This window comes from Poromitra crassiceps, assembly GCF_964638095.1.
Source record: "Poromitra crassiceps genome assembly, chromosome: 3".
In the NCBI taxonomy this organism is placed as follows: domain Eukaryota; kingdom Metazoa; phylum Chordata; class Actinopteri; order Beryciformes; family Melamphaidae; genus Poromitra; species Poromitra crassiceps.
In genome coordinates, this window is record NC_139625.1 from 40,266,617 (window position 1) to 40,284,735 (window position 18,119).

At 44.0% G+C, this 18,119-nt stretch overlaps 2 protein-coding genes across 3 annotated transcripts in view; one reads left to right on the plus strand and one right to left on the minus strand.

Moving 5' to 3' along the window:
* Positions 1–4,931: 4,931 nt before the first annotated feature.
* On the plus strand, positions 4,932–14,266 carry thbs1a (thrombospondin 1a; the record flags this gene model as incomplete). The annotated part of the gene is made up of 21 exons (XM_083632552.1): positions 4,932–4,995; positions 5,520–6,079; positions 6,319–6,397; positions 6,663–6,752; positions 6,867–6,976; positions 7,333–7,458; positions 7,936–8,032; positions 8,135–8,308; positions 8,407–8,583; positions 8,682–8,855; positions 8,944–9,224; positions 9,327–9,545; positions 9,650–9,757; positions 10,173–10,332; positions 10,438–10,556; positions 11,022–11,256; positions 11,406–11,633; positions 11,755–12,026; positions 12,129–12,226; positions 12,329–12,468; positions 12,576–14,266. The coding sequence occupies 21 exons, from the start codon at positions 4,932–4,934 to the stop codon at positions 12,581–12,583; spliced, it is 3,519 nt and encodes a 1,172-aa protein (XP_083488678.1). The 3' UTR covers positions 12,584–14,266.
* Positions 14,267–17,346: 3,080 nt separating this feature from the next.
* fsip1 (fibrous sheath interacting protein 1) overlaps positions 17,347–18,119 on the minus strand; it is a 41,295-nt gene continuing 40,522 nt past the window's right edge. The window contains exons 10-11 of one of the 2 annotated variants that reach the window (XM_083632561.1): positions 17,934–18,084; positions 17,347–17,462 (exon numbers count right to left, since the gene is read on the minus strand). In XM_083632561.1, coding sequence (XP_083488687.1) covers positions 17,452–17,462; positions 17,934–18,084 — 162 coding nt within the window. In that variant the 3' untranslated portion in view covers positions 17,347–17,451. Of the gene's footprint in view, positions 17,463–17,582; positions 18,085–18,119 lie in introns of those variants that run through there. The other variant, XM_083632560.1, reaches the window with a different exon arrangement.

Below are 18,119 nucleotides of genomic sequence, written 5' to 3' on the forward strand. Positions count from 1 at the left end.
TATATATATATATATATATATATATATATATATATATATATATATATATATATATATATATATATATATATATATATATATATATATATTTGGTGTGTGTGTGTGTGTGTGTGTGTGTGTGTGTGTGTGTGTGTGCGTGTGTGTGTGCGTGTGCGTGTGTGTAAAAGTGTGTTTTAACCATGGGCAGAGCAGGTTATAACGTTAGCCGATTTCATAGGACATGATTTTTACCAGACTACACCAGCTCCAAAGCCACCGGTAATATCCATATTTCCCCCTTTGGAGACTGAGTGTGGATTAACATCAGTGATTTACCATGGGGCCATCGGCAGCGCCAATTTTGGGGCTCTGGCATGTTCCAGAGAGCAAACAGCTGAAAGAAAGAAAAAACAACAACTTTTGGCCAAGTCTGACAACAAACTGCCTCCACTTCCCTTCATAAAGGACAACGTTTGAATCCCAAATATCCATGGAAGAGAGCCACTCTGTCAGATAAGACAGATAGTGACTGCAGTGTTAACTTGGCCAGCTGGGATTTAACATTGTCAAAAAGCCATTGGCCAAGACAATGTAGAATTCAATCATCATCTATACATCTTGACAGCTACATCCTCTAATGGGTTCACAGTAACTTACTGGAGTGTCACCGACTCTGCGTGACTAGACCACATAGGCCTGCAGGCCTCTTACTGACTCTTTCCACTTTCACTCCAGAGCAGCAGTAGCCTTGCTTCCCCTAGAGATGAGTTGCTGAAGTGCTCGCTGAGGGGGCTCAAAGCCCCAGGCTGCTTCTGTGACAGATGGAGTGAAGAACGACGCATCCAAGAATGGCCTGCTGCCAGCCAAAACAAAGTTGTGACTACACACTGATCTTTGAGGCACACCTTTCTCATAAGAAATGTCTTACGGTTGCTGCAGGAAAGAGTATAGCTAGGGGCGATGGATTTCACTGAAACCCATCCAGGTTATAATGCTGACTAACTTACTCATGGCGTGAGTGATAGTGGAATCCAGGCCTCCGGGGCTAAGGGCAAGACTCTTAACCTGCCAGTGCGATAACGCTTGCCTGCTGCGTCATGCACTATCAAATATAAAACCCCATAAACTGTTTATCCTCAGATTATGTTCCAGTTCAGCATACTATTTCCAGTCGGTCATAAACACATGACTAATGTAGCTTTAAAGATGGAAAAAAACTGGATTGGCTCATTCTGCTCAGAGTGAATTAAGAAGTCCAGATTTCAACATTTAAAAAAAACACTCAAACTGATCATTCCGAGTGACATATTGCATAATTATAAAGTAAAAAATAAGTGAAATCCATATATTTGCTCTTATATCAGTGCACTAACCATGCATTTATAATATTGCATTAACTCTTTTCACTGTGATAATCACCCACATTATGAAGACTGTAATATGGAAGGGGTGCTGCCACTGTGACTAACAGGTGTTCACATAAACTCCATAGCAGCTGTTGATTCTTATTGAACCACATCATCACTGCAAATGAGCGCGATGCACATGTTAGAGTTTGTCTCTGTCCTTTCCATAGTTTATAACCAATGTTAATGGATTAGTCTGGTCCAGCTCCTCTGCTCTGACCCACATATGTCAGGGTAACAACTGCTAATAACTAATCAGCTAATTGGTGAATTTCCAGAGATGCCATCATGCCTGGACCTGCATCATTCCAAACACAAACACACTCTCGAAGGTACTGAGAGGGATATTTATCTTAGGCGTCTTGAAGTAGTCATCTGCAAGATTCTTGTGTTTTTATATTGGCAACATCTTTGGGGCTAAGCGGTCATTGCAGTGCGCTTCCCGGAGATCACTTGGCAGTGAGCAGTGTTACCAGTAATGCCTTTTTTCTTTTGTTTTTTCTTTCTTACTTTTTTATTTATTTTTATTTTATTTATGTATTTATTTATGTATTTTTTTTTATTATTTTTTTAGGGGGGGGGGGGGAGTTTCTGTTTAGCCATGGCGTGATGGCGGCTATCACTACACATGCTAGTTCTTCTCTTCTTTCTCAATTTATTCCAAATGCCTGCCACTGCTGCTGCTGCCACATCACCCCCTGCATGTGCACCAGAGGAGTTTCCCCTGGAAAGACCTCTAGCCTACCTGACACGGGCTGTGTAGAACAGCAAATGGAAAAGCTTTCATGGATTGGATAAAGGTTGAGTGACTATCGTGTTTTATCAGGTGGGGATACAGAGCAGCATAATGGAAATGTATTTGAAAATGTCATGGATTATTACTTTAATGTATGCATTAAGGCACAGGAACAGTCTAAATATAGACAGTTTAATGGTCAGGTATGCACTCGTAAAATGGTCCTCGAGTAATTTTTTCCTGTTTTTCTCATGTGTTTTATAGACAGCAGAGAAAAGGGGAAAAAAGTCTGAGAAACACTAAGGAACTTTCCCACATCTCACTCGTGTGGTGTGTGTGTGTGTGTGTGTGTGTGTGTGTGTGTGTGTGTGTGTGTGTGTGTGTGTGTGTGTGTGTGTGTGCGCGCGCGCGCGCGCGTGTGCGTGTGTGTGAGCAGGGGGGGAGAAAGAGTAAACATTTGCTATCTATCGTTGGGTTTCCGCTGTAGAATTGGCTGGGCTTAGCGGGCATTCATCAGTGCTTGGCACGCCTCTCTGCCACCGACTTGCACTCCCTGCACTCCCTGCACTCCGTCACGCCCTTGTCAACGGCGGCGCCCACGCTGTGAGGTCACGGCCATGCCCGCCCACACAGCCAGGCCTAGTCACACCTGCCTATGATACCTGGGCCCTCCAAAAACAAAATGACCCCCCTCTGAAACCTGATCATCCCCATCACATATCGAAACCTCGAGACATTTTTCCACTTGAGTCACAGACCATTACGGCCTTCTCACTTCCGGTATGTTTCACCAAGGTGAGCACTACAGTTAGGTGTTGTAAATCCTCTATGTCGCGGAGGTCACAAAGAGCTCGCGTTCCAGCGGTGTACACACATGGCTTACGAGCCGGCATCCAGATGTGGTGTCTCCTCAGGGGGTCCATGGATCTCATCTATTTTTAGGCACCCCCCCCCCCTCTATTTTAGTCATCAGAGCGTGTAGGCAGCGCAGTGATCTCCTTTTTTCCCAGAATGCTTCCATCTCCGTCAAACACTCTCCTCCGCGTCCGCCCCCTCCTCAGCTTTGCTCCCTATCCACACATCTGCATGCTGGTACAATTCCAAGAGTTAGCTAACATTGATTTTGCGGTGGGAAAAAAGGGCTATGTTGGGCCAGGGATGAAAGGCGGGAAGAGGTCTCTATCAGGAGGGGAGTACGCTCTCGGGACATGGAGGTGGTCTGGGCAAGCAGATAGGCCAGATAGGAGGGAGGGAGACGGGGGGTGGTGGGGGTTCATAGGTTGCCTCACCATAAACTTAACCTTTCATCTGCTTGGTGATGTCATGATTAGGAAGAACCTAGGCAAGTGAATGCTTGCCTTGAGCAAATATTTACACTGGAATAAGTTCAAATTTGACATTGGTATTGGTAAATCCATGCTCTACTGGTTAATCCATGCTCAAAATACCAAATTTAAAGACACAATTTATTTCCTTGTCATATATTATTAAATATAAGGCATTAGACTACAATGGGATCCTCCAGATAAGCAGCCCCAGGCCCAGCACATACCCCTCACCCTCAGTTTGCATTGTCAGGGAGTTCAGGTTTTCCTCATGGCTCACTGAGGCCCCTGGTGGCTAAACTCAGAACAGCAAGAAGCACTGCATAGACGACGTGCTTCAAAGCCACTGAACATCAAATATCAGCATGGTATAAATGCACAAGTAGCCTAGGTTATGGAATATCATTTAGCCTTTTTATAATTTTTATTTTATTTTAATGAATAGGACGAATCAGCGTGACGTCACTTCTGACACCCAGAAATGCTGAACCCCGCGGCAGTTAATAGTATGAGTTGTGCCAAACAAACGTTAATATCTCAAAAACTATACATCACATCGCTTATATTTTTGACATTCTGAGTGAGAGCAGAATTAGCACAAGAGTTTGATGTATAATATATGCATGTCGTGTTAAAGTTGTGTGAACTGTCGCAGTTTTTTTACTCTCACGCCTCGCGCACTTGGGCTCCATAGGGTTCCATTGCCGTTGCCACCCAGTGACGCGGTTTGTTTACCAAAATGCTGCTCGGCTGGCTGATCCCTCGGTTTGGCTCAGATGCATTCTCACACTGGGTTTAGACTGTTTTGATTTACAGCCCTAGTAGGGACTAATCATTTCTTAATTTTACCCATTTTGAAATATAGCCTATTATTAGAAGGTGACAGTCGGTCTGAAGAATGATTATTAGCTGATGGAATAGCCTTTTTTTCTTATCTTTTTCTTTTTACAGGAAACGACTTGGCTCATGCTGCCTGTATGAAATATTTGCCCGGTGATGGAAATTCAGCTCTGGAATGCATTTTTTTCCTGTGTGTGTGCGTCTCGGATGTTACTCTGACTGGCTGTGAGGTAAGGAAACAAGTCCGTCCCTTTTCCCCCCTCCTGGCTCTCTTATTGGTCGAGACGGGACCTTAGGAATGTCCTTAAACTATTTAAATAGCCCTTATTCACAGCGTCAGTAGCATAAGTCCAAGCATCGGAATAAGGACACAACAAGAACTCTGCGTACATGAGAGAGACTTTGTAACTATCCAATGTGTTTCTCCAAGAACTGAAGGAAGACAAAACGGGATAAATAATCTTGAGGACAAGCAAGGACTGATTAAAAATAATAATAATAAATTATTTCCAACAGGCATTTTTATTTAAAAGGTTAGTACATCTTTAATGCGTTTTTATTTTTTATAATTCCTTTTAATAATGTAGCCTGTTATTGAACCTGTATGTTACTCTTTGGTTGACAGGACTCACTTGAGATTTGAAGATGATGCTGTGTGGCATCTTTCTGCTGTTGATGCTTTGGAGCTGTGAAGGCGCAAGATTGGCAGGTGAGTGGAAAATATACTCCTGATACTCTTTCACATGTTAAAAACTTTTAAGACATTCTGTAATGAAAACATTCTAATATTCCTTTAGATACATAACGTGTTTGTGATATTAAAAATTATATTATAGTGACTACATCACTCTATGTCTATGGTATCACACTATAATATTCCTCAGTTAGGCCATTATCATAGGATTATGATTGGGAAAGGATTTTCTTTGAGGACTTTTGAGGGCTACTGTATTATTATGGGGTTAAAAAAAGTGGCAATGCTTTACAATAACAATAAACATTAACTAACCTTTAGTTAATGCTTATTAAGGGTTAGTTAACAATAACCATTAATTAACTAACCCTAAACTATTAAATCATGTATAAATTAATAGCCTATTTAATTATCATGAACATCCATTAGTAAAGGATTATTAGATACATGAGTTAACTGTTAATTAAGGCCCTAATTAATACCCATGTTGTAAGTGAAATGTTACCAACAAAGTTAATGATTTTTTTCTTCTTTCACAGAGAGTGGGGATGATAACAGTGTGTATGACTTATTTGAGCTGGCCCGGGTAAACAAGCGACACCATGGAGTGACCTTGGTGAAAGGTGAAGATCCATACAGCCCTGCCTACAAGATCCTGAACGCAGACCTGATCCCCCAGGTCCCCGACAACTCCTTCAGGGACCTGATCGACTCCATCCAGGCCGAGAGGGGCTTCCTCCTTCTGGTCAACCTCAAGCAGTTCAAGAAGACAAGAGGCAGCATTTTGGCTATCGAGAAGACTGACGGATCTGGACCCATTTTCGAGATAATTTCCAACGGCAAGGCCAACACTTTGGATGTGGTCTACTCCACCGACAGCCAGCAGCAAGTCGTGTCCATAGAGGATGCGGATTTGGCCACGGGACACTGGAAGAACCTCACACTGTTCGTTCAGGAGGACCGTGTCCAACTTTTCGTGGGCTGCGAGGAGATCAATGTACAAGAGATGGATTTGATCTATAAAGTGCTGTCCCAGGAGATTGCAGACATTGCCCGGCTAAGGATTGGAAAGGGAGCACATGTGAAGGACAGATTCATGGTAAATATCAAACTTCTACATTGTTTTGTCTCAAATGAAAAAAGAAAAGGAAAGAAAAAGGCCTAGGCCTACTTGTCTAATGATGAATACATAATTTTAGTACCTTTTAGTGTATTTTTCCATTTGTAATGAAAGAGCATTTAACATACAGCTTTATTGTTGGTTCTTAATGAAGTAATTACCCCAAATCAAAGTTCAATGGTTTTAGCCATCTCTAAGCCTAACGTGTCTTCCTTCAGGGAGTGCTTCAGAATGTGCGCTTTGTCTTTGGGACCACCCTGGATGCCATACTGAGAAATAAGGGATGCCAAAGTGGAGGTAAGTCTTAAAAACAGATGAAATAGATTAAACTGAGTGCTTCTGCATAAGAGAGTATAATAATTCTACACACACACACACACACACACACACACACACACACACACACACACACACACACACACACACACACATACACACACACACACACACACACACACACACACACACACACACACACACACACAGAGTTGGACGTGTGGCCGTAATCTGTGCTGCAGTTCACAAGGCAGTGACTGGAAGCTAACTTGTCTTGTCCCTGTAGCTGCCTTGACTGATGTCATGACCCTGGACAACCCGGTGAACGGCTCCAGCCCTGCCATTAGGACTGATTACACCGGCCACAAAGCCAAAGGTGAGACATGTCTTCACCTCAAGAGACTTCAAGCCGCCGTCTCTCTTCCGCTGGTCACATGTCAATAATTCGAGGTGGAGGTATTGAGTGGCCTGTTCTCTCCTATATATTCAGATCTGCAGACTGTCTGTGGCTTATCCTGTGAGGACATCGCCGGCATGTTTAAAGAGCTCAAGGGACTCGGTGTGGTTGTTAAGCAGCTGTCGAATAAGCTCCGTGAAGTGGTAAGCACCAAGGGCCAGCTGGGTCTCTGCTCTTTGTCATCCCTCACTTTTTGTCTCCTTTTCTCTCCTCCATGTCTTTCCCTCCTACTTCCCGTTAATGCCTTCCCACTGCGTGGCCACTTGTCCCTATAATGACAGTCCCTGTAATGACAATCCCTGGGCCAAGTCCCTAATGAGACCCATGTGAATACACAAATATGCTTGGCTGTCGGTTGCATTTGCAACTGCTCTGCTAGAGTCAAGCAATGTCTTCATCACGGCGTCGGCCTGTGATTCATTCGTAGTGGAACCTTGGCAATGTGAATGTTTTCCATCCTCGTGTGTGAACCCCCCTTCTCCTTCTCTTTCGCTCCCAGTCTCAGAACAGCCAAGAGCTAATGAACCAGATGAACATCCACAGTGGAGTCTGCCTCCACAATGGCATTGTGCACAACGATAAAGACGAGTGGACTGTGGATGGCTGTACTGAGTGCACTTGCCAGGTAAGTGTCATACACACCTGCTGGAATGCAACCTTTTGAACCAGCCAGGAATCAGCTGTGCAAAGACCTGCTGTAATGAAGTGATAATAGGCTCTAGTGTTTATGTTACCACCTCTCGTTATAATCACATAGCTTCCGTCTCAAAGCCTTAAGACCTCAGAACATATCAACAAAGCAGCATGGGGCATGTTCTAGCAACATTAAAACACATAGTGAAGGGTGCTCATGTATGTGCAATTAGTATGCGCAATTAGTTAGGTGTTAGGAGAGTTTTAGTGACGTTTACTTTTGACATCAACACAGCAGGAGCAGCCCGTCTCTGATAAAGATCACTCTCCTGTTCAGAAACATAGCAATTAGTCTTGGCACAGTATCCGCAGTACTTCCTATTTTTAGTTTTCTTTTTCTTGAAGTAGCCAGCCAATTAGTCAGTCCTAGTCATGATCCTTGTAGTAAATCCAGTGTTCCTCTGTACAGAACTCTGCTACAATCTGTCGCAAAATCTCCTGTCCTCTGATGCCCTGTGCTAATGCCACCGTGCCCGATGGAGAGTGCTGCCCTCGCTGTGGAACACGTAAGCACTGCTCATTTTGGAGAATCTTATCACTATTTTCATTTCTTTCCAAGCCTTTTACCAAAGTAATGGTCCTCATATTGATGTCTTCCCCCCCTACAGCGAGTGACTATGCAGAGGACGGCTGGTCTCCCTGGTCTGAATGGACCCATTGTTCGGTGACGTGTGGAAGGGGCATCCAGCAGCGTGGACGCTCCTGTGACCGCATCAACAGCAACTGTGAGGGCACCTCTGTCCAGACCCGTGACTGCTACCCCCAGGAATGTGACAAACGCTGTAAGTCACTTCCCATTCTTAACACGGCTATAAATTGTCATAATGCATATTCTCCGTTTGATAGCATAATGAATTAATCATGTGTGTATTGTTCACAGTCAAACAGGATGGTGGTTGGAGCCACTGGTCTCCCTGGTCCTCATGCTCTGTGACCTGTGGTGAGGGCGTCATCACCCGCATCCGCCTCTGTAACTCTCCCACACCCCAGTTGGGTGGCAGGGACTGCCAGGGACAAGGACGTGAAACTGAAATGTGCCAAAAGTCACCATGTCCTAGTAAGTTGAATTTCAGTATTTAAATATGTAAGAGTGTCAAGTTCAAGGAAATATATGTTATTTTTTGAAATACTTAAATGCATTTTCTGTCTCTTTAGTCAATGGAGGTTGGGGACCCTGGTCACTGTGGGATACCTGCACTGTTACCTGTGGTGGAGGAATCCAGACCCGGAAACGTCTCTGTTCTGACCCTGCCCCCAAATATGGAGGAAAGGATTGTGTTGGTGATGCCACTATGTCTCATGTGTGCAACAAGGAAGCATGCCCTATTGGTAAGCACCCATGAACAATTACAAAGACAAAATAAGGTGCAATGCAGAACAGATTAGCATTTAAATGTACTACTTCTGCCCTCTACAGATGGTTGTCTCTCAAGCCCCTGCTTTGCTGGCACCAGGTGCACCAGTTTCCCTGATGGCTCCTTCAAGTGTGGCAGGTGCCCAGTTGGCTACACCGGGAATGGCATCACCTGCAAGGACATTGACGAGTGTAAACAGGTGCCCGATGCCTGCTACACCCATAACGGGGTCCATCGTTGTGAGAACAGTGAGCCAGGTTACAACTGTCTGCCCTGCCCCTCACGTTACTCTGGCCCTCAGCCCTTTGGAAGAGGAGTGGAGCAGGCCACCGCTAAAAAACAGGTTTGAGCTATTTCTTTCTTGCTGTTCAAGTGTATGGGCGTGAGCATTTGTGGCCATTAGGGTAGCTGCTTCCATTTCTTAATCCTCTGTATTTTCCTTTAGGTTTGCACACCCCGTAACCCTTGTGCAGATGGTAGCCATGACTGCAATAAAAACGCCAACTGCATCTACTTGGGGGTCTTCTCCGATTCCATGTTCCGCTGTGAGTGCAAGCCAGGATATGCCGGAAATGGCTACATCTGTGGAGAAGACACTGACTTGGACGGATGGCCCAACACTGACCTGCCGTGTGTGGAGAACGCCACCTACCACTGCAAGAAGGTAGCCAGACCCCACATGGACAGAAATACAAAAAGGATTATTACCCATCCACACTCTATTATTGTGATGATTGCCTCCTTAACCAATCCTTTGTTCCCTTATAGGATAACTGCCCAAGGCTTCCCAACTCTGGCCAGGAAGATCACGATAAAGATGGCCTGGGTGACGAATGCGACCACGATGATGACAATGATGGGATCCCTGATGATAGGGTGAGTTGTCACAACAGTTTTTTTTAACCCAGGATTTTGTTTGCCTCAGAGACCAGACACAGCAATCAGGAGTAGATCTCCTTCCTCTGGGCAATAGGAATGTTAGTCTCCATGTTTCCATGCTCCCACCAGAGAGACCAAGTGGAAAGCCAGTAGCATATAAAGAGTATCATATAATTTGGGCCTGAAGCCAGGCAATGTGGGCGTGTTGCCCATAATTCTTAATGTGGATTGGGAAAACCAGGCAAGAAAAATGCTGTGGTTAGCAACTCACAGTGGAGTATTAGATTCCAGCACAAAGACGTTCTTGAAAACACAATTTTTGTTCTTTGTTGCTCCTTCCTGTAGCAAAATGTTTACAATTGTATTATGTTATAAATTCAATTGTGTTCTTGATATTTCTCTATAAATTTAGGACAATTGCCCAAGAGTGTACAACCCTGCCCAGTATGATGCAGACAGAGATGATGTGGGTGACAGGTGTGACAACTGTGTGCATGAGGCTAACACTGATCAAACAGACACTGACAACAACGGGGAGGGTGATGCCTGCGCTATTGACATTGATGGTGATGGTAAGTGATCTCTCCAAATTCCACCCACTGTATCTTACATGAATTACTTAGCCTTCAAAGCTTTATGGTCCAGTATGCCAAGATAAGCATATTTTCACTCCACAGGCATTCTGAACGAGAGTGATAACTGCCCATACGTTTACAACGTGGACCAGAGAGACACTGATAGGGACGGGGTGGGAGACCATTGTGACAACTGCCCTCTGGAGCACAACCCTGATCAGGTAACGTCAGATCTCACCATTCACCTCTCACCTTTCCATTACAAGTCCCCCTTAGGCAGATAGTTTAATCTCCCATGTAACTATGTAGAAGCTCCCCCTGGACACAGGATCAAGGCCACCGATTGCACCTGTGTTATGCCCTAATTAGAGAGAGGAATGTGAAAGCGTTGAGGGGGGGAAAAGTGCCATGCTCCCTCTTCTTTTCTCTATTCATCCACCTTTGGAACAGATATGAATGCATGTGCGTAATCTTGCCAAGGTGCAAGGACACTGGATTCTTGTCTGAAGGGACATTGCTAGCATACCTGAAGACAAGGGGCTACATTAAAAATGTCCAGAATAGCTAGTCTCATATTGAGGCTGGTGAAAAACAGTGAAGGCTCATTGACGTGAGGACAAGCACTCTATAGTGTAAGAGACAGTCTTTGAGAAATCTCGTAATAAAGGAATTCCATTCTCCTACAGATCGACTCCGACTCAGACCTCGTGGGAGACAAGTGCGACAACAACCAGGACATTGACGAGGATGGTCACCAGAACAACTTGGACAACTGCCCCTACATCGCCAACGCCAACCAGGCTGACCATGACAAAGATGGCAAGGGTGATGCCTGCGACCATGATGATGACAATGACGGCATTCCTGATGAGAAAGACAACTGCAGACTGGCCTTCAACCCTGATCAACTGGACTCTGATGGTGAGTCACTCTCTACATTGGCTCAACTGTCATTCACTGGGCCAATGCATAAAATGTCTCAGAGCATTGGACTTTCTCCTACAGAAAATCTTCTCTGTCATTTCCATTGTTGTAATTCCCACATCTAAATATGTATATTTTCCTTTCAGGCGATGGTCGTGGTGACATTTGCAAAGATGACTTTGACCAAGACAATATCCTGGACATCTATGACGTGTGTCCAGAGAACTTTGCCATCAGTGAAACAGACTTCCGCAGATTCCAGATGGTTCCTCTGGACCCCAAGGGCACATCCCAGATTGACCCCAACTGGGTGGTCCGCCATCAGGGCAAGGAGTTGGTGCAGACTGTCAACTGTGACCCTGGCATTGCTGTTGGTACGTAATAGACTATAACAGGAATAACTGCAATAATTATGTTACAGTCACCATACTGCAAACAGAGTAGACAGATGCAAAGTAGTTAGTCATCTCTAAACCATCTCCTGTTCATATTCAGGTTATGATGAGTTCAACGCAGTGGACTTCAGTGGAACATTCTTCATCAACACGGACAGAGATGATGACTACGCTGGGTTCGTGTTTGGCTACCAATCCAGCTCCCGCTTCTACACAGTGATGTGGAAACAGATCACACAGACATACTGGTCACACACGCCCACAAGAGCTCAGGGTTACTCTGGCCTGTCCATCAAAGTGGTCAACTCCACCACTGGGCCTGGCGAGCACCTGAGGAACGCCCTCTGGCACACCGGAGACACTGCAGGACAGGTGAGCTTCGATTCAATGGCCCAAAGTTAGAGACATAAGATAGAGGTTAGTACAACATTTTACACTTTTCAAAATGTAACATTTGCAATTCCTCCTCTGCAGGTGCGCACTCTGTGGCACGACCCCAAGAACATTGGCTGGAAGGACTACACTGCCTACAGATGGACTCTGATCCACAGACCCAAGACTGGACTTATTCGGTGAGTCCCATATTCCTCAAAAGAACACCTTTCAATTGCCTTCAAAATCACAATTACTCTTAAAATGCTAATGAGCTGACATAATTACTGTGTCTTATTTAGAGTGATAATGTATGAAGGCAAGAGAATCATGGCCGATTCTGGAAACATCTATGACAAGACATACGCTGGTGGACGACTAGGCCTGTACGTCTTCTCTCAGGAGATGGTTTACTTCTCGGACCTCAAATATGAATGCAGAGGTAAGAGTCTTGTGCAGCACACTAGAAACAGTTTGAAATGCAAAATGCATGCTGTAATGACCTTGGAATTTGACTGTAACATGTTTTCTGTCCTTAATTTCTTTCAGATATATAATCGGACCACAGAGAACCTTCCAGACGAATGTACCTGTCTGTGTCAATATGACTATAAAATATGAGACCTGGGATATCTATTTAACTCTTTCCTTTGAGAAATGCACACTGATGGAATGGAGAGCAAGTGAGTTGATATGAGGTAAACTGACCTCAGGACTTAAGCCAAATGAAAGTTTGATGATGAATCTGCACCACTGCACCCAACACAGACTGTGAGCACAGCACTGCTCAGAGGAAACTGGCCCTCTCACTTTGTTGCTATGATCCGCATTGAAGGAGGGCCACACAAACTGCTATGCACTCCTGAGCTGTAGTCGGCTGGTGGTATTCCTCTCCGGATGGGGGTCCAAAGGGATTTTTTTTTTTTTTGCATTAATTCAGATCTGCTGTGGACTCAAAGATACTTGTTTCAATATGAAGAAAGCAGAACTTTGTTAGGCTGGGGCAATAATGTCCCTTGAAGGAACTGTCGAGGGACCATGGACAGTATGGACTGACTGTTACTATCGAGAGTGAATGTTGTTTGTGTGTGTGTGCATGTGTGTTTTGTAACAAGAGCATAGTAATGAAGACAACCAGTCATATTTTCTGTTGATGACCCCCCTCCCCCCACAGTCTTGCAGACCTGTACAAGGTCTTCAATGTAGCCAAGGCTTAGGGCTGGCCCATGAGTATAACTAGTCTTCTCAGGAAGAAACAAGGAGAGAGCACAAAATTCAGGAAAGCACAGGGCCCCAAAGCAGGTCTACACTGCTTTGGAACAGTAGTTATTAATATATCATCTCTGATCTTTACTTAAAGTGTCAAGGGACATTAACAGCCAGGCCAGTCCTGTCATGAGACCAGACCTTTGTTAGTATGGTTGTACATAGGTTCTTATTTATTTAGTTGTCAGAGGGTATTTCATTTTCAGTCATCTCTGCATCTTTCCATCCTATAAATTGTCAGCAACCCATTCCAAGTAACTGGAATCTTATACTTTATAAAGTCCTCTCATGGCAAGGTATAGCAATTACATTTGACCAAAGTCTTCCAGAAAAGTAAAAGGTGGGCATCACATATCTCTAGATATCATTTTCCTGCACAGTATGCATGACTGGTGTGCCTGAGCATATGTCTACATTTCTGACAAGGGAAAATCAAAGGAAACCCTTTATGTACAAATATTACCTCATTTCTTTTTTGTATTGAGGCCAGCAAAACACAAGAATATCTTTTCGTACCAGCAGAGTATAAATTGGTTGGCTTCTTCTTCATTTTTAGCAAGACTTTAGTACAATCATTTATATGCTGTAAGATATTTTTGGAGCAAAAAAGGGCCCAGCAGGAACGTGATGGATGAAAGAAATGTTTTCTTGAATATGTTGTGCTATATGTATGTCCTGTGCAGTTTTGATAAATTATTGTGTTTGTTTTATGTCAAGAGGTTATTTCATTTGTGTAGATATATGCTATTTAAATAATTTATCAAGAAACGTGGCCTCATACGGAAGCGTTTCTGTCTGTATAAACTCATTTGCACACTGACATGAGGATGTCTTTGTTGTTTTGGTTTTGTATTTGTCTTTTTTTATTATTAGTGAAGCTTTTCTATAAACATTTGTACCATAGTTTCTACCCTCAAAATGTTGTTTATACTCCTGCCAGTTATTTTGTAATGTCAACTGAACAATAAACACTTAAGGAAAAAAACAAACCCCTGTTTAGTGTCTTTCTGTGCTTTTTAAGGAAACAGACAATAACTTGACATAGACAATAACTTGAATGATTGGTTGAATAGTTTGAGACCTAAGCTTCACTTTCAGCGATTATTGGTCATGTTATCTGCTCACTGAAGTCTACTCCCCAGAAAGGCAAAAGGAGCCGAGCCCTGCTGTGTCAACCAACTGGAATCCATTAGTTGAGTCTTGTGATACTGTGTCCACCAACTGGAATCCATTAGTTGAGTCTGGTGAAGCCTTGGAGAAAGGGAGTATCCTTGGGAGTCAACAGCAGGAAAACTCAACATAAAGTATAGCCCACTTAAACAGCATGTCCATCCAGATCTGATGACACATTACATAGGCATCTCCTACACCTTCAAATGACAACCTTCCAAGTGAGTGCTAGACATAAGGAATGCTGCACTCTGATAAATTCACTCAATATAAGAAAGTTACAGTTACCCCCTTGCCCTAAAAATACATAGTCACCCAAGCCTTGCAGGCCTGGAGGTCTGAGGTATTGAGACACATATCAGTTTGTACGCCGACGATGTAATAATTTACCTACATAATTCAGAAAAATGTATCCCCCCTCTCCTAAAATGAATCACCTCCTTCGGTAAGCTGTCTGGATACACAATTAACTGGACAAAGAGTGACGTTATGCCTCTCTCTGATGTCTTCACCCCCGGTTTCCTGGAAAATCTCCCATTCAAATTGGCAAAGCACCACCTCACCTGTCTTGGCTTGACCATACCCAGAGATCCTAAACATACATAGATGGTCATTTAGCATCTCTTGATCTACTGAAGAGGAGAGGAGTCTGTCCGTGATACAACTCTGCTCAGTTAAAAGTAGACACCAACTGATCCACTTTAAAGTCACTCACCGTCTTCACTATTCTAAGCATAAGTTGCACAAGATTTACCCGTCTGTCTCATCACTGTGTGACAGGTGTCAGGTGTCGGAGGGCACTCTGTCTCATGCCTTCTGGTTCTGCCCTTCGCTGACCGGATTCTCGGCCAAAAAATCTGACTGGTACTCTAAGGCCTACAGGCTGAAGGGTTATGGCATACCTTAACGAGATTGGGGGCGACAGGTGATTCGCCCGGCTGGTCTCTCATGGACCCCACACAAGGGGGTGTGGGATCCCATGCATAACATTGTTTACAAGCACATAAGCACTTTATGCAGCTGGTAGCACCATGTTGTAATATTGGAGTGTCGATGTATATGTATGTTTTTTTTCTTTTTCTTTTTTTCATTTCCTGTATCTGTGTTTGTTCGTCTTTGTTTGTTGGTGTTCTGTAAATTGCTAAAAAAAAATATTGGAAAAAAAGAAAAGAAAGACAGTTAAGTTATGTCAATGTTGGCTGGCTATGGTCCACTCTCATCAATCGGTATGCAGTGTATGCATTTAAATTCTACCGTTTTCATATAAACATGGGTTTATCATGTGCAAACAGCTCAGACTGTTCATTTAGATCATTCACAGGGCCAAGCAGGAGTCAGGGTCGTGCCAGAAAACCCAGACAGCGTCCGTTCACTGCGGGTCTCTTTACATTAGAACTGACCTCATTCTTATGGAATGGAGGTTAGTAGACCATATTGCGCTCATGGTGTTTCCATTACCCCAAATGAGTAGTATATCTTCCCTTCTGGAAAAACATTGCATGGATGATATTTGTAATAGAGACACAGGTACGGCATACATATTTCTTTTGAATCATCACAAAATCTACAGTATATGATTAATATGATGTCTGTGATTCGTTTTACTCTTATTCTGGCAAAGAATTCCATAAAATCTGATTTATTGCAATCAAAGTGATCCATATATGGCAGGCGGTCTAAGAAAAAAATGCTCTCAGTTGTGTTTGCGTGCGCTCCTGTGGACCTGTGAGGTTGCAGTGCAGATTCCTGGACAGATAGTACTGCAGGCTTCACTGATAGCAAGGCTCGGGTTGGGGTTTGACCTTGGAGGCTCACCTGGCCAATGTGTTTTCAGTCCAATGGAATGTGAGATAATTCCTGCAGCTTAGAGTTAAGAGCACAGGGTCAGAATGTGCGGGTGAGGTGAAGAGTGAGACGTACAGGCCCGTAGGTGTCCAGTGCCAGGAGAGAGGAAAGGCAGGACCTCTAGACCGAGGTCAGCCAGGTGCAGACTAGCCGTGCAAGCAGGAGCAAATAGGAACCATGTCAACAGCTCCACAAAGCTCCAAAACAAACCAAAGGCATCGGTTCTCAAAGCTTTTGTTGATGGAATCTTGGTTTTCGAAATAATGAAATGTTAAGATCGAGGAGGTCCACTTTCAGAAGATGCTACTTATCTTATCCCGTTCTGAAGCAGGTCACCTATAGAGGCAGGAATGACTGGAATGCCTTGCATATTAGGGGTGGGAGTTGAACTGGGTCTGGCTACCGCTCCTGTGGAGCACACCATCATCCCTCTGTCCCCGCTAGCAGCCATGTCTGATGTCTGAGCCACTCATTACCAACACAGACACACTAGATTTCATGATAGAGGACTTAGGCTAGTACATGCTAGTGCTCAAACACCCCTCAACCCACACGCCCCCAGTGCTATGGCTTAGTTGTAATGTGTGCAGAAGAACATTCTATGGTCACCATAGCCAGTTATTAGATATAATCACAGCAATGTTCTCATCCACCATACTGATGCCCTGCTGTTCTCTTTCCTGCAGATCAATAAAGAGTACAGTATGTTTGCACATCCAACCTGTTTTGAGGCCAGGTGCTGGATACAGATATACTGTACATAAAGGTTGAAAAAGTGAATATGGAGCAGCTCCAAATGAAGAGCTCCAAAGCTCTTCTTCTGGCAAATGAGTCATTAGCCTGATGAAGAGCCACTGCCTGATGAAGAGCCACTGCCTGATGAAGAGCCACTGCCTGATGAAGAGCCACTGCCTGATGAAGAGCCACTGCCTGATGAAGAGCCACTGCCTGATGAAGAGCCACTGCCTGATGAAGAGCCACTGCCTGATGAAGAGCCACTGCCTGATGAAGACCCACTGTCTGATGAAGACCCACTGCCTGATGAAGAGCCACTGTCTGATGAAGAGCCACTGCGTGGGTTGAAACGTTGTTGTAGTCATCATTAAATATTTGGAGCTGCTCCAGTGTGCGGATATTCACTTTTTCAACTCTTTCCTGCAGAGCCATAAGCACAAATACAAACAAAAGCACACCATAGAACAGCATATAGAAAAACAGGGAGACTACTGTATGATAAAATGGAAAGAATCAAGTATAGTTTATTTTATTGGCAAATTGAGGATAACAACAAACACCCTGCATCAAAATTATTATTGGCAAATTGTAAGAAGCCGTCATAATCATTCTGTATGCAGGCTATAGTTCATGTATCTACATTAATATGAAGCACAGCTCTACAGTTTCCTAGACGCTCTGAACACCCAATACAGCTTTACACACTGCACACACTGTAACAGCTTTACACACTGCACACACTGTAACAGCTTTACACACTGCACACACTGTAACAGCTTTACACACTGCACACACTGTAATGGGTAGTGATATATGTACACATCCAGTGCTGATGGTCTTATTCCGCCCAGTCCCCACTCTCTAGCCTGCTGAAGCTGGGGGTGTACGCACCTTGCAGTAGTTCTGATAGGGCAGCTTCAGAGAGAGGGGTGTCTGTGTCTCTGGTAGGGCCCCACGGTGTTGGGTCCCACGGTGTTGTGTCCCCCGTTTCAATGTCCTGGCTCCACTCCATCAGTTCACACTCATCCACCAGCCTGCTCCGCTGTAAGTCACAAATATTATGCATGAGTTATACAC